We start from the raw sequence: 13,894 nt of genomic DNA, 5'->3' as shown, positions 1-13,894 counted from the left end.
TACCTTTAATCATGGTTCGAGGGAAAAAATATATTTTTTCCTCTAATCGCATCCATCCTGTTTTGTTAAACTTTTTTTCAATACCTGCTATTATAATAATAAACTCATGGTTAACTTAATCTTAGATTCATGAACATTTGTCTCACAGATTGGTAATGTATGAAACATGTAACTCTCATTACTTTGTAAATGAAAGTGATCAAAAGATAACTTCTTAATACTTTCGTATATCATTTGAGGAATGGTCTGCCTACTGTGCATGTTTTTAAATCTAGGGCTTTTGTTTTAATTTTAAATAAGTATTTTCTTTTTATGTGAATCATCTATCAATCTACGACTGTTATATTTTAAATGTAATTGTGTGAAAGCATTTTATCAATTAGTTCAGTTTGAGAAAGACTTTCTTCCCTCTCATTAAACTGATTCGTTATTTTACAGGAAAATGCTTCTCGACAAGAAAAAAACGTGGCTAATTTGTCTAAGTAAAATTATTTAATATTTAACCTCTGAGTCACAACAACTTGCTTTAATTATATTTGAAAGTAATAATTATTTATCATCAGCTTTATAATCACTCTCTTTCATTTTTATCAATCACATACATCTATCTACATGTATAGATTCATTTTGAAATATAATTTTGTTCTAAAAAAATCCCTGCTGTATATGAAAGTCTGCATAAGCAGAGTTCTTTTGTGAATTTTAATAATATAGTTAATAATTGTGTAAATCTTTTTAGAGCCGAATATGGTGTGTTTTGGAAGTGTATACAAGCAGGAGCAATGTATCTGTTCACTCAACTGTGCAAAATGCTTGCTTTAGCCACATTCTTTCCAGCCACAGATTTAACAGGCTTAGGTCGTATGGAAACAATAACTGTAGGTTTTTTTTCAAATATTTATTTTAATTTAGATTCAAGTTTTATAAATGCATTTAAGTAGAAAATTTGTTTATCCATTACTTATATGCAAAATTTTATGATTTTATTTAGAATAATATTAAATGTGCAATCATGGTATTTGAAATGCTAGCTTTTTGAATTCTGGAAAACTTAGAGGTTTCTAAATCCATACTAGTTTTTATAATGTACATTTAATCTTGCTGAAATTCAATAACATCTCATTACATCTAAAAGTATATATGTATGAAAAATAATTTCTGAAGGAAATAGAAATATATTAAATAAAATATTCATTCGCTTTTATCCTATTAATGTTTTCTAGCCTTGTTGATTGGCCTTTAGTTAGATAGCCTTGTTTGACTGAGCTGACTGTTCTACAATTTTTATAAATTCAGTTCTAATCATGGAACTGCAGGAAACTTTTGAAAAATTGTGTTTTCTTTTATTTATATTTTTTTTTATCTTGATTATTATTGTTTCTTTTTTTTTTAATTTAAGGGGGGGAGGATTTTGGTTACCTCATTTTTGGCATTAAATTCAAAGCAATATTTCTAATACTTTTGATAATTTTATTAGTTCTTTTCTATTTACTTTATTTTACTTGACGGGTACAATTTACCTTAATTGTCAATTGCGACTGTACTCTATTTTTGCCAATTGCGACTTTATTCTATTTACCAAATGTTTCTTTATAATATATAAAAATGTTAGGTACTTGAATAATTTTTTTAATTAATTTGAAAATTAGGTAGGGTTTAATTTGTATTTGAATTTTAGTTGTTTTAACTGTGATATGTTTAAACATGCAATAATGAATTTCAGTATTTAATTATCTCTGTCATCAGAACCATTCATGGTGATTTTCATTAGTTTATTTTTAGAAACAGACAAAATAAGATTGTGTTAGTTAGTTCAGTTATTGTTCAAGATTTTTAAATGTTTTAATTTTTGTCATATATAGTTTAAGTGTACTTATAGTTCATTTTTCACAGTTGACTTTTATTTAAATAAGTTCATTTTTTTCATAGCACTGAAAGGTGTACTGTTTTAAAAACCAAAATTAATAAAGCATCGTTGACGTTAATAATAAGTTTGTCAGTTTATTACTCTCTCTTAAATGAATAAGTACCATTTTTCCATTAATTTAGCTTTTTAGTTCATAGTTTTTTTTTCCTTCAATTAATAACTATTACTAAAATTAATTATCATTGGCATCAATGATAATATTGGTGTTTTTTTTTTTACATTTCTCCTCAATGTGTTTTTACTATTTCTCCATTTATTTTGCTTTTCAGTGCCAAACCTATTTTTGTTTTATTCCAATTACCATTGATTTTAAATTATTCGGTTTTATAGTAACACACTTTAAAAGTTTACCTATAAACAAAATAAACATGTGATTTCAGATAACTTCTAAAATACGAATTTAGTGACATAGTCCATTTGCTAATAATGCTTATGATTAAAAGATAATTAAGTATTACAGGACATAGAATAAACAACTTTTTTCGATTAGAACTATAAGCTAGCAAAAATCGCTGATGTTATCGTCTATAGTTTAACTCAAAACAATGGCTTCCACAAACCAATAAGAAAATTCATTGTTAAAATGCCTCTAAATTAAAAATAAAAATTTAAAACCAATCTTAACTTCGTTTTGAATGTCGCATCTTTAGTGCCTACTCTATATGCACGCACAAATTCTACAGATTTTTGTCGCCAGGTTCAAATTAAAAGCTATTATCTCAACACAAGGTTGTGCTAACCGTAAGTGGCATACTTTTTATGTCTTGTCTCAAAAAGTAGTTTTATTTTTGTTAATTGTAAACTTTTGTGAACCTTTTAAGACATTTTTTTTCTTATTATGGCTAACCGTATGGTTTGTTGTATGCTGCCTCAATTAAAAAAAAGCTAATCTAATTCATAATGAACTTATTTACTGAAAAAAATATTTACCTATAATTGTACTTTATAAAATTTATTCTCTTTGTATACTTAATAAATTTAAATTTCTAAATTATTTTACTTTTATAATAAATTTAAGCATATTAGTTAGTGAATCACTACTGTATTAACCCTTTTCAAATAAAAAATGTTCTTTTGTTTCAAATTTCGATATAAATGTAAATTTACTATTGAACTCTTTAATGTAAATTTATTATTCATTCTAAGTGTATTGTAGAAACAAGTTTGAGCTACATTCGACATTTAACAAGAATCAACTCAGGTCTATTTTGGGGAATAGATTCTTCCCAATTATACATTCATTAAAATGATTATATAATTTATGTATTTATTAGTTTTAGTTATTTTTCTTATAAACCACCATTTACTGATTTATACGATTCAACCAGGTATAGTAACTTTTTGAAGGTTTTAACTATGTTTTTAACTTTTAAGTAAATTAAAGCCCTTATAGTGTCATTCATATATATGAGTTATGTGTGAATAAAGCCCTTTGTTAAAAACCTGAGATATAACATTTTTAAAACCATATAAACATCTTAATTTTTTTTATTTTTAACAAAATTATTTATTATGTATTCAGTTTATTCATGTTGAGACTATGCAATAAAACTGTACATATATATCTACCTTTGTATTATAATTTTCTCATGTCTAACCCTACCCTAGATTTCGGATTGTTAACCTATTTTTGACTGTCTAGGTCCTTTTTTGACAACTCTGTTCTCAACTGTGATAAAATATCGCTTTTGTTCAAGTTTAAAAATCTTGATTCAAATGGTTATATTAATCTTCCTGAATATTCACCCGACATTATTTGCACTGTCATCGACCAAATGCTGTATTTTATCATTATTATTATTTGTTGCAATATACAATTGACAAATTTTAGTCATTTAGATTCTAGTAATTGCCTGAAAATAACTAATTTTCGTCAGTGCAAAAGGATATGTATTGTTGATTTGCTTTAGAATGTTCTGATGGAATTAATTTTTTTAATTAGTTATACTTAAATGTTACTTATATGTTTTCCATACTTTCAGGAACTACTAAAGAATACTGTGGATGTAGCAGATTTAATAGGTCTCCATATTGTAATGACTAAATTTGCAGGAAAAGGTGAAACTAAATTTTTAGTTGCTGGACTTGGTTGGGCATCTGCTGAACTTCTCATGACCAGACTTGTACCTCTTTGGGTTGGTGCCAAAAGTGTTGAATTTGATTGGAAATATCTCCAGATGAGTTTTGATTCTAATATTAGCTTGGTTTGTATTTTACTGTTCAATATCTGTTAAATAATTGAAGAGCTTAGAAAAATAAAGTGATAAGTCACAATTTCACTGAGGTAAAAGTTCTATATCTAACTGTACCTTTGTACTGTGCTTCAGATAACTGCTCTATTAATTTTCAGAATTTTAACTAACTGATATAGCACGCTGCTCAGAAACATCCTATCGCCTACAGAAAAATTGTGTTTTTTAACCAAAATCGCTCACCTAAATGAATTAGTTGAAAATGTGGCTTATATTACCTTTTTAATTATTATGGATTCATATCTCTTAATTTGTTTTCAAAATCTGTTTCTAATTTAATTTGTTTTCAAAATCTGTTCCTAATTTTAAACTATTTTTAATTTAATCTAATTTTAATTACTAATTAAAATTAATCTAAATTTAATGTACTTGTTTAATGATAAAAGTTTAACCTGTTTAAAAATAGATTTTTTTTACTCCTCCGAAGGATTATGACTTGTTTGTTTGCGCTTTAAAAGCTATCAAGAATTTTTGGCTGCCGAATAGATTTATAATAATATATATGGTTATATTCAAGAATAATTTAGAGTATAGTTATAAAAAAAAATGGAGGTTTTTACTTTGGTTTTATCACGTACGCTTTTTTATTACGTATTTTTACACTTACATTTTTTTGTTTTTATTATTATTATTTGACAGATTTAATGAATTTAGAATGTTTATTTTGGAAATTTCTTTTTTAATTATGATGGCACCAATGGATTTGCACATTTTTGCGAGCGTTAACAGGTCAACAGGATAATCCCAAGGTACCATATAATTTTAATCATCAAATTTGTAAATCTCTGCCAAGTTCTAGACTTTATGCATGTCTTGTATCAAACCAAAGAAAAAATAGAGTTATTTTTTGGAACACCACACATTAGGAAATTTGTAGAGTAAAATTTTGTAAAATAATAAGTCAATTCATTGATTTATTAAACTACTGACTTGATACTTTCAGCAAATGCAATTTGCTGAAAATAGTAAATCAGTGTGTAACCCCTCAATTCATCACCATAAAAATTAGATAATATAAAATAGTTGAAGTTAAATAATGTTTTTTTTTTTTTTCCATTGAAAGATTTAATTCCCCAAAAAATGGGAAAATAAATCCTGCAATAAATCTTATTATCTGATTGATTCCTAACTTCTAGTTTGATATCTATTTTTAAAGAATAATTATATTCAGTTCAAAATCATAATAATTTATTGACCCTAATAATAAACGTGTATTGTCTCTTAGGTTCATCATATCACAACCGCAACTTTAGTTTGGTTATGGAGCCGCCATGATCTGCGGAAAACTCATCTTCCTGTTGTTGTGCTTCTGTTAGTTATAGGTTGCTACAGACCATTGATAACAGAGTAAGTTTATTTATTATTTTAAATAATAATTTTTACCCAAAAGATGAGTAATGTAACCTGTAGCCAATGGAGCACACTCTGAATAGTTAACAGTTTAAAAAGTTAAATGGGATTAAATACATCCCACCTTCACTCTTTTTAAAAACCAAGCCGGATGATACTTAACTTTTTTTTTTCCTTGAAATTTCAGGAAGTGTTCTTCAATGTTTTTTTGTCACGGGTGGAAATATTTTTTCTTCTTTTTTTTGTCACAAGAAGTTCAAGCCTTGATACTCACAGAGCAGATTATGTCTTGCCTTGTGGAGTTTGCATGTTAGTTTTTGCAAAAACTAGCAGCACAGTCTGATTTTAGTGTATGCATGTACACTAAAATCAGGTTATTCATGGATTGCTCTTTTATTCATAAAGGCATTTCTAATATGCACAACTCTCACACTTGGGTATCTCGCTATTCTTATGTCATATATCTCATGCACATCAGCATTTCTGCATAAATGTTAAAAACTGGAATTGTGGGTGACCATTTGACCAGCCTATACCTTCTGCCATTTTGACATCTGGTGTTACAGAGTTACTTCAACCTGTTGCAGCCAACATACAAGCATGCATGTGGTTCCAACAGGATAGGCACCACTCCATTTTAGCTTGGATGAACTTATGTTTACCCCTCACCCAATATCACTTTTATCTAGACAAATAAGATATTTTTTTTTTCTGTGGTATGAAAGAAATCAAGTAGTTCAAAAATTTTAATTATAATAATGTAAATAGTCTATCAGTCTGTAAATAAGTATAAGTTGTGTTCTTACATTTATTTAGGGTCATTAGATTTTTATTTAGACTAGTGATGTTATTAACTTCTTGGTACTTTTTTTATACTAAATCCCTCAAACTGAATAGTTTTGAATTTGTAAAGAGAAAATATATAATTTCAAGAAACGTATTTTTCATTTATAAAATCCTTAGAATTTTTAAAATATTAGCTCTATTGATTAGAATTTTATTTAATTCAGCATCTGTTATTACAGAGAATGTAATATATAGCTTGTCTATGTCATTGTCAAACGTGTAATTAGTTATAAGTATAAAACTGAAAACCATTGATAACTTTAGAACTTTAAGTTAGATTTGGATTATTCGATTCAGTGAAAAATTCTTGTCAGAAACGATATCTAGATAGAAGTACTTTAACTCACCTTTAGTTAATTCAAAATAGTAGCTAAGCGACTCGATTGAGGGAGCAAACATCAGTAATCCGTAGTAGGCTCGAAACATGAGTTTTAAAATAATTTGCAGCTTTCAATTATTACTCAAAATTAAGGACTTTATTATTTAAAAGTTTAACAGGGTTGCCACTCAAATCTGGAAAAAAAATTCCCTGCGTTTTCCCTGTAGATATTCTACGCAATATATAATAAGCAGAAACAACAATTACTGTGCTCTTGTGTGAGCCATATTGGGCTAACTATATTTATTAGTTTTAATTGCTGGAAAAAAGCACGCCATACTTAAATAATGCTATAGCAAATGAAATATCTTCCTTAAATATCCCATAGATTATGCTTTGAGTGGTCCCTATGTTTTAAAAGACAAAAATAAGAAACAAAATTCTCTGTATTTTCCCAGTTTTTTAAAAAAAAAATCAAGATTCAGATCAAATTCCAGATTTCCCCTGTGGAGTGGCAACGCTGTTTAATAAGTTACCTTAAATCTGTGAATTGGATTTGTTCCTGCTATACTTAAAGAAGCCTCTTTTCCAACAAATTTCTTCCCTTTTGAAGAAAGCATGTAATGACCTTAAAGTTTTTTGCTTACCTTAGAAACTATTCAGTTTGTATTCAGAGAAATAAAAACCTTTTATTAACAAATTATAATTCAAATGTTAGTGAGTAAATTTTAATTAAAATGTAATAAATTCTTTAATGAGGATTTTGGTTTTTGCTTTGAATTAAAGATAAAAAAAATCATTGTTAGTAGATGTTTTTGTTTTGGGACTCTTTAAAGTTAAGTTTTGTAGTTATAAGTGAGAATAATAATGATTTTTCATTGACGATAATCTACATAACTTTTAATTTTTTGAGCTATCATAATTTTATTGATGTTTTCTTAACTGATGTGTATATTATTTTTTAGTATTGTTTAAGATAATTAAGAAATTATTAAAAAACTATTCAGTTCAGTCAAAATCTAAGAAAAAAACTTTATTTCATGGATTTTTGAATGTCATATTTGCTGAGAGATGATGATCAATATTCACATTTTAATAGTGTGAAAGTAGTATGTAGCGTTTTGGGAAAGTAAAGATACTTCTCAGATAGCAGCAAAGAAAAAAAGTTTCTGCAAGTACGTTGGTAACACAGACTTATAACCTTGGACATTTCACTCGGTCATTCATTTTTTTAATGGTGAGTCTTGTTTGAGCAGCACGTCTTTATAACGTCTGCATCAATTCAGTGTGCCAAATGTAAAGTGTATTCCATCATACGTTGTCTGCATGCAAAAGGTATAGAAAAAGCATACAATTTTTTAAAAAAAGAAACGAACTTTCTGACAAATATAGTTTTGTTTTTTGCAAGACAATGCTCATCACCTTCAAACCAAATATGCAATACAGCCTGGACCTTGCACCCGGCAACTCTCACTTGTACCTTTACGTGAAAAATATCTTGCAGGCAAAACTTTCAGCACTATGACGAGATCAAAACTGACTCGACAACTATGTCGAAAAATGAGGCATGTACCATATCTTTAATTTTTTAAAACTCCTTATAGAACACAAAAACCAAGTCAATCCAATGTGTTTTTATCTTAAAGTGTCAGGTGATCTACACTTCTGATTTCCAAAATCAATACCTAATAACAGTTTTTCCAAAAACATAACTATTAAGCATTTAAACCTGCCTAAGAGGAAACTGGCTCCATAATGTTAAATAGCAAACTTTTACTTGTGAAGAAGAGTGGTCTAATTGTATTCATGGAAATTAAAATCCTTATGAAATATTCATTGCGAATCCGGTGCCATTTAGGCATAATGATTGAATTTATACTAATTTATTTTTACTTACAAAATTATTTTAGATGTTAAAATTTTTTTTCTTCTTTTGTTGAATTAGACACTAAGCAGGGAAAAGTAATCAATCTAGAAAATAAAGTACCTGAAAATCTGGTTTTCTTTTTCAACTCTAATGGCATAGATAACTGTTTTGTAATATATTTTATGTAAAAAATTAATGCCACTGATAAAAAGATCAGGGATCTTTTTAGGAGTTGATGGCCACCCTCTGGGTCAATTTTAAAGTAATTCTGAAACCTCCACTGGCTCCAACTTGATTAATCACACATAATATTATTTAAAGTTTAACTAATGTACATACTGTATTATTTTTAGGTTATTCCATACTATCCTTGGTTTAGGAGCCTGGTCCATTCTTGCAGTTAAAGCATCTAGTGCTGTTTCTATAGCCTTAATTTCTATGCACATTTATTTCAGTCTCACACAAGGTCTTAATTCATACTAATTTATGTACTCAAATTTTCATAAATAAATTATATACATGCATTGCAAAGTTTACCTTGTTGTCTTTATTCAATTGCACTACAAATTTGCTATATTTGTGCACAGTGCACCTAAAAAAAAAAAGTAGCGGGATTTACAGCCGCAGAATCTTCATACATCTAAATTTATCTGCGAAATCAACATAGAACAGATCAATACATTAAGAAGTAAAATGTCAACATAAATATAAGGTCCACAAAAATTATATATAAAAACTTTTAGTTTAAATGAAAGTTAAATTTTACACAATACAAGGAGAAATGAAATAAATCCCTTTACAGTTAGTTAAGCCGTTAACAGAAGAAAAAATTCTTTTTTGTTTTCTGAATTCAGCTTTTTATAAGATCAAATATAGAGAGATGTTTTAAAAAGGAGTCTATGCAATTTTCTCCCATTTGTTTGCTCTTTAAAAATTAAAAAGAAAAATCTTCAGCATCTACAGACTTAACACTCTGAATAACTAATGATCAGATTTTCAAATAATACTAGGATCAATAATGGTCTGAAACATTGCCTGCATTATTAATTAAAATTACATGCATACTTTCCTTGAATTGTGAAATAAAATAGAAATTTCTGCGATTCTTTTCAGTGAAATTCTAGTAAATTTCTAATTTTTACAGAGAGTTAACATGTGTACCCTAACTTACCCAACTAGTGGGGTAAGACAGGGTGATATGACTTTTTCAAGAAAAATTTCATAAAAGTGACACGATTTTTGATTCTATGATTTTTCATCATTTCTATGATTTTTGAGAATTGATACATTGTACACAACTATATTGATTCGAATTTACAAACTCACAACGGTACTTTTTTTATACNCAAAATTATAAATAAAAAAATTTTTTAATTAAATTTAGTTTTTTTTTTTTTTAAATAGTATTTATAATTTTGGAACAATATGTGTTTTTTGTTTTGAATTTTTTTTCCTGCCATTATATTGCAATTAACAATAGAATGGAAAAAATTATTTATCAATTTGATCGTAAATATTCGATATTATCTCCTAAAGAAAAATAAAGGAATTAAAAAATTAATATCTTATTATCACTATAAGTATGTATTATAATTATATTTGAATAACTCATTCAATCTATACTATTCATTCACACTCTCTCTATATCTTATCCAAATTTTCCACTATTTATAAAATACTTTTTATTCAACCACTCTAGTTCAAATAACTATTCAAATTCTAGTTCAATAGTTCAAAGATTTTTTTTAACTTGTAGTGGATGATGTTTATACAATTTTTCAAATATTAATTCATTAATCAAACAGATATGAGCAAAAAAACGAAATGAAATTTTCTGATTGATTTACCATTGTTTTAAATTAAATAAAGAACATTTCGTGGACACACGTGTCATCTAAAATTATATTTTTAATATTACACACTTTTTTCAATTCCTACTATTCACTTCATTCTCATTTTATATATTTTGTTAAAATATTTAATAAAATTCATTCACTTTTAAGAGACACTCAAAATATAAAAAAATTTTAAATTTCGGATTTTGTAATATTTAAAAAATTCACTTTTTTCTGAATACACAATAAACAGAATTCAAATTGGAACTTTTGTTAACAAGTTAAGAGAGTTTCAATTTGTAAACAAACTACTTTCTCAAAAAATGAAACTGAGGAGGGAAAAACGAAACTATCAACAAAAAAAAAAAATTCTATACATTTTAATTTAATAAGTATTTTATTTTGAAAACTGGCAACTTTACTACTGATAATGCTACTTTCACTTCGATTTTATAAAGCGTTTTGTTTAAACACAGATTATTGTTTTGAATATAGAAGAATAAGAAAGAGATTCCACTCCCACCAATCAAGCCTCAAATTTTGCTCAATAGAAATATAGGAAAAAATTAAAATGAGTTAGCAACAAAAAAAATTAATATGAAAAATTTAGAAAGGAAGAAAAACTAAGGTAGTAAAATATTAATTATTTTAAAATAACTAATAAAAAAAAACTAAAGCAAAATTAATAAGAAATAATGGAAGCTATTACTAAAGTTATCTAAATAAAAATCTTTAAACATAATTATAAAGCAGTGTGCTATAGACTATAAACAAAATAAATATTCTATTTATAAGAGAAATATTTTGACTATTTGCTAAGTAAATAGAAATAAGAGAAAACGAGACAAATCGAAAAATTGTTGCTCAGATGAAATCATATTTAAATCTTGAAAATTCTTACAGAGTTGCCACAGAAAAAAATGGGCAAAATAGTTAACTTTTAGTAGCTAAAAGCATGAAAATAGTAGCCGAAAACTATAAAAATAGTTGCCTAAATAAGAACAAAAATTCATAAAAAATATGACTGTTGGTGGCAAATATGATCCTTTTTATATAAACATTAATATTCTAGAACAATTTTCCCTTTTATCAATAATTTATCTAGGAAATATACGAGGGTTGTAAATTAAATAGTGGCAACTTAACTTTGAAACTCACAGAAGGGCGGGCATGCGCAAATAGGATATGGCAGCAGTGAGATGGCGCTCTTGTCGATGTGTAGAGTGCATGAAGCAGTCGATCTGCTTAGAAGGGTAGCTGTTGTGTGGCGTTAAAGTGACGAGTTTCGTTGAGTGACGAGTTGGCGTTAAAGTGACGGACATGCGCAAATAGGATATGGCAGCAGTGAGATGGCGCTCTTGTCGATGTGTAGAGTGCATGAAACAGTCGATCTGCTTAGAAGGGTAGTTGTTGTGTGGCGTTAAAGTGACGAGTTTCGTTTCCATCGCTCTAAAGAATGTTTTCAAAAGGTTATCAGCGGTTGTGGCTTAAAATCGAGCTTGCCCGTGGCAAAAATGCAACAGAATGCTATCGAGGATTAGTGGAAGCCTGTGGTGCAAATGTTTTACCGTATAGGACAGGAGCACGATGGGTTCAAGCATCTGGTCTTTTTTCGTCATTAAGCCTTTTGAAAACATGCTTTAGAGCGATGGAAACGAAACTCCTCACTTTAACGCCACATAAAAACTACCCTTCTAAGCAGATCGACTGTTTTATGCACTCTACACATCGACAAGAGCGCCACTTAACCGATGCCATATCCTATTTGCGCATGCCCGCCCTTCTGTGAGTTTCAAAGCTAAATTGCCACTATTTAATTTACAACCCTCGTATATAAATATACACACACATATATTGTGAAAAGTGATTACTCAAATTCGAAATTCTCTCATCGTAATATCGTATTAAAAAAAATTAAATCATGCGGAATTTCGAAGCAATAACCATTTAAAAGGGGGCTGAGAAACGAAATAGACTTACAAAGGAATCTGAAGATTAGATGAATTAAAAAATGAAGACACAAAATTTGCAATTCAAAATTTTTTATTTTTTAAGAAAAAAAGTTCAGTGTCTTCAAAAGCCATAGTAGGCTGCAGATTTTGAACCTAATTTATTCTGAAAAAACATTGTTAGGAGTACAGAAAAGTCTCCCAACAGTCTCCTCTGCCCTGAAAATAGTTGCTTTTTTAGCCTTTTCAGGCAAAAAAAGTTGCCATAGTCGCCTCATACCAAAAATAGTTGCATTTTAGTCGCCTGTGGCAACCCTGTTAGAGAAACTTTTATTAACCTTCAAAAAGTTTGTGTGATAAATTTACAAATCAAAATTAAGCTATAAATATTCATGTAGTATTAAAAGTAAAAATTTACATGCAATGTCTTAAAGTTTAGATAAATTTTCTATATTGTTTTGTTTTATTGGAATTGAATGACTCAATCTTATTATCACAAATAAAATGCATTCTTGCAGTGAGAAAAAAAATTTATGACAGATGTAAAACTGTGTTTATGTTCATCACATCCTCAGAAAGGCAATTGTGGTAAATCTTCAATTTTGTCACAAATGGAATTAAATGTGTTAACATTAACACCATTTGATTTCAAAACCTTCATCCCTTGAGATTCAAGGGTTTGAGCAAACACAAAAACACTTTTAGAAGGTGTTGCAAGACCACCATAATCTTTAATGTTAATCAGTTTAGTATAACCTGTTTCAATATTGTCGGTTAACATTGCTTGGCAAAGTGAACAATTTGTGAATTTGGATGCATGCCTAGCAATGTAACCTGCAAGGTAACCTACAACAACATCATTTGAATTTAAGGTGCATGTATGTGGTCACATTCTTCTTGCAAATTTAAACAAAATTCATTAATATCAAGACACTTATCTATTACTGCATTCAGTTTCTCTTCCCAAAATATATTCTTATTGTCGCTAGAGTGTCTACTGCAAATCAACCAGAGTCTCTAACAACTCAGTTCCAGACACATTCGAATTTTTTGGAGGCTTTATTAGGGATTATATACCCACTAAGCGAAACACCTGAAAGGAAGTGTTGGGGTTGGGATGATTGTTAGATTCACAAGCATTTCACATGATGCCAAAAAAATTTCTAAAACGTAATAAACACTTTTAATTTTAATGTAACAATTCAAACATAAGTTATAATAAAATTAATTCTTTTATTACCTCTAACGAATCTTGATTTAACCGAGCAGTTATTAAGTAGCTGACTTACACTGTCTAGTTAAAAATTCAAATATTTCCAAAGTAGCTTTTAAATGGTGACTGTGAGCCCAAGTCGAAATTCCGGAAAATTTCTTGAGTAAAAAAAAGTTTAAATCGAATAATTAGAAAAAATTTTAAACAAGGTTTTTTCCTTTTTCCCAACATTTCTTAGTTTACTTAAAATATATTTAAAATTTTACACATACCTATGAAAGACCTGGAGCAGTAATTGAAATTTACAAATATGTCTTTCTTTCTTGAGTTTATGAT

General features: G+C 28.2%; 1 protein-coding gene across 2 annotated transcripts in view; it reads left to right on the top strand.

The window, feature by feature from the left end:
- LOC107448536 (BOS complex subunit TMEM147) overlaps positions 1-9,097 on the top strand; it is a 40,075-nt gene extending 30,978 nt beyond the window's left edge. For both annotated transcript variants that reach the window (XM_071184193.1, XM_016063776.4), the window contains exons 2-5: positions 740-878; positions 3,910-4,131; positions 5,405-5,526; positions 8,915-9,097. In XM_071184193.1, coding sequence (XP_071040294.1) covers positions 783-878; positions 3,910-4,131; positions 5,405-5,526; positions 8,915-9,044 — 570 coding nt within the window. In that variant the 5' untranslated portion in view covers positions 740-782 and the 3' untranslated portion in view covers positions 9,045-9,097. The remainder of the gene's footprint in view (positions 1-739; positions 879-3,909; positions 4,132-5,404; positions 5,527-8,914) is intronic.
- Positions 9,098-13,894: the final 4,797 nt, after the last annotated feature.

Source organism: Parasteatoda tepidariorum, chromosome 8 (genome assembly GCF_043381705.1).
Source record: "Parasteatoda tepidariorum isolate YZ-2023 chromosome 8, CAS_Ptep_4.0, whole genome shotgun sequence".
Lineage (NCBI taxonomy): Eukaryota > Metazoa > Arthropoda > Arachnida > Araneae > Theridiidae > Parasteatoda > Parasteatoda tepidariorum.
Note: the sequence above shows the minus strand (reverse complement) of the source record. Positions and strands in the feature narration are given on the sequence as shown.